The sequence below is a fragment of the Actinia tenebrosa genome, unplaced genomic scaffold (genome assembly GCF_029948245.1).
Source record: "Actinia tenebrosa isolate PJP-AT-01 unplaced genomic scaffold, QUT_ActTen_1.0 PGA_scaffold0__85_contigs__length_37466705, whole genome shotgun sequence".
In the NCBI taxonomy this organism is placed as follows: Eukaryota; Metazoa; Cnidaria; class Anthozoa; order Actiniaria; family Actiniidae; genus Actinia; species Actinia tenebrosa.
In genome coordinates, this window is record NW_028292569.1 from 31,872,226 (window position 1) to 31,875,229 (window position 3,004).

At 36.8% G+C, this 3,004-nt stretch overlaps 1 protein-coding gene across 1 annotated transcript; it reads left to right on the forward strand.

Annotated features, from left to right (window-relative positions):
* The first annotated feature begins 778 nt into the window (after window positions 1-778).
* LOC148914089 (uncharacterized) lies at window positions 779-2,776 on the forward strand. The gene is made up of 2 exons (XM_089026276.1): window positions 779-1,085; window positions 2,127-2,776. Exons 1-2 carry the CDS (start codon window positions 779-781, stop codon window positions 2,624-2,626), a joined length of 807 nt encoding a protein of 268 aa, XP_088882402.1. The 3' UTR covers window positions 2,627-2,776.
* Window positions 2,777-3,004: the final 228 nt, after the last annotated feature.

The window sequence follows — 3,004 nt, forward strand, 5'->3', positions numbered from 1 at the left end:
CATATCGATTTCTGGTTCTCTTAGCCAATTGGTCCCGTTATCCACCAGGGACAGAGGAATAAGTATTTACCTTTGAGAATTGCGCCATTTTCTATGTCTACTCGTACTGCTTGTACTGGTAGTTGCAGTAACAGAATGGATGGGCATTGGGCTTCCTGTAAAGTGTAGATGTTCTTCCCATTTTTTGATCGCGACGAATGAACTCAATTTATAAGCAAAGATATAGAATGTGCGAGAAACTAGATGACCGACGAGTTTGTTCCTGTTGTGACCAAAAGGCGAATGAACGAATAGCACAATCCACCGAACAAATCTACCACCTATCTATCACGGCGTATCACGTGCTTGTGATGACATATACGTTCATATATAAGTCTAATAATAAAAAAGGAATAGACTGTCTTATAAAAATGCTGAAGTTGTATCCAGGATTCATGTTAAGTAATATATCTATTATCTTAAAGCTATTTGCTTCCATTTTATAAAGTTAATGAATTTTTTCTAAAGCCTAGATTCACGAAATATCATTGCAATAAACTTGATTAGCTTCTAGCTCTAAAACCATCGTACCATTATCTGCCGCCAACAGTGACAGCTCTAAGGAAAAGGGCGCGGTAATAAAGATCCGGCGTGCTTTTGTCCAATGGCATGTGGTTGATTGGACGTGGAACTTTATTACGCTGGAATATGGCTGTTAGCCATTCAAAATGCTTGGATTTTGAGTAATTATCCCAATGATACACAACGTCTTTTTAATTATATAGTTCTGGAAAACAAAATGTCTTCTGCGATGTCAAAGCGTTATCATTGCTTTCATTGTAACGAAGATTTACATTACAGAGTATTTTGCCGTCACAAAGAAGAATTTTATGATCCTTTAACAAATCAATGGCAATTACAGCGGAATGACGACGAAGACTCAAATGATAGTATTTTCACTCACGAGATTGACGGCCAGAACGACACTTCTTCTAATGACTACAGCGAGATAAACGTTTTGGACCAAACTGATCAAGACTCCTCTGATGTGCCAAATACAAACCAACCATCAAGTGACGAATTCTTACCAGCTACTTCACAAAAAGGTATTGATGTTATACGTTTATTTGATGATTAGATTATATAATCTTTAAATGATAAAGTCAAACTGCATAGATAAAGACTGAATCTTTAACAAGCGGCTGATTTGCACATGATCTAGCTCCCCTATTGGATTTACTACCAAGCATTAGTGTTATTGAAGCGAGATTAAGTTAGAGGTACAAATGATTCTTTTCTATTTCTATCTTAGCCTCGTTTTCACACCGTTACTTTTAAGAAGGGTGCATTATTAAGTAATCGGCTTATGGTTGCCATTAAAACCTCAGTGTTCATTCAGAAAGGTTCATTCAAAGAGTTTATAAAATCATAGCTAGAGATAACTCATTTAAAACGCCAAAAAGAATTTACTATGTTCAAATGGATATTGCTGTACATTTTCGTCTCCAAATCAATTCATGACTGTGGTCATCCTGAGATAGCATGGTATCCGGCAAAACATGTTTGTCAAGTTAGAGAAATACAATTATAAGTAATTTATTTAATATGTCTCTTGGGTTTTTTATTTTCGATTTATCATTTTTCTTTCACGAATTATAAATTGTTGTTTTGCTGACTTAGAAATTTATATTTTATTTTCAATGGAAATCATTTATTTTCAGAGCAAAATTTGGGTCAAAATTATACATTTAGGGACCGGTCATTATTTAAGTTGTAGGTAGGGGGGGGGGGGGGTGGAGGAGAAATTGTCAGTGACGCAAAAAAATTTCAAGGCCCCCCCTTTGAAGGCATCCAAGTTTATCGAAAACCCCCCATGGATTGTAGTAAAAAATTTAAAAATTTTCCCTAAAAGTCATTTTTAAATTTCAAGACTTTCACTAGCAAAAATTTCAGGCCCCCCCCCCCCCAATTTTTTCTCCCCCCCCCCCCCCCAACTTAAATAATGACCGGTCCCTTAGCCCATGAGGTTTTTTTTACTGACATTTTTTTTTTCTAGTATTATAATGGTTTCAGACTTTATCTTATACTATGTTGCAGTTATACAATGCCGAATGAATAAAATACATCGTATTTGCTTATGTTTAAAGGAGACGGAATAAATAACTTTGAGGAAGAAGATCAAGTGTTTTTGGATGACAAGTTGGACAGTGAATCTGACCATGAAGAGATAAGAGGAAATGAAAGAAGGAGATTGGTTGAAACTTGGGATATTGATATCGAAGACGTAGAAAGAGATTTTGAACAATCTAGTGCAGAAATAAGCGTTGCCGTCGAAGCAAGTTCCCGAGTGACCCTTATTAACTGGATTGCCTTGTTTGTGTGCTTTTGGTCTGCATACTTTTCTGTACCAGACCGAGGCATTGATATTCTCCTCGCCTTTTTTAAAGCGATTTTTCAGGTTTTGTGTGAGCTTTCGCCAATCATTTTCCCAACCGCAGTATTGGTTTTCCCGAGCTCCTTCAAACTCTTGAAAAATTATCTTTCTTTTAAAGATAAGCATTCAAAGTATGTTGTTTGTCCGAAATGCGACACCCTATACCGTTTTCAAGACTGCATAACAACAAGATTCGGGGCGTGTCATTGCTAAACCATGTTCTCACATTGCTTTTCCGAATCACCGTCAATTGTTTCGCCGCACACCTTGTGGAGCGGAATTGCTTAAGGAAATTCGTTTGAAAAATGGACAGACGAAATTGTACCCACATAAAGTTTATTGTTATAAAAGCATCAGAGACACTCTAACTCACTTTATTAAGCGACCAGACTTTGTACAAAAATGTGAGATTTGGAGAAATCGGAATGTACCGGACGATATTTTAGTTGATATTTACGATGGCCAAGTGTGGAAAGATTGGCAATATTTTAACGGCACTCCTTTCCTTGCCCAGCCTAATGATTATGCTTTTATGCTGAATGTTGACTGGTTTCAGCCTTTTAAGCACAGTGTCTATAGCGTTGGAGTCAT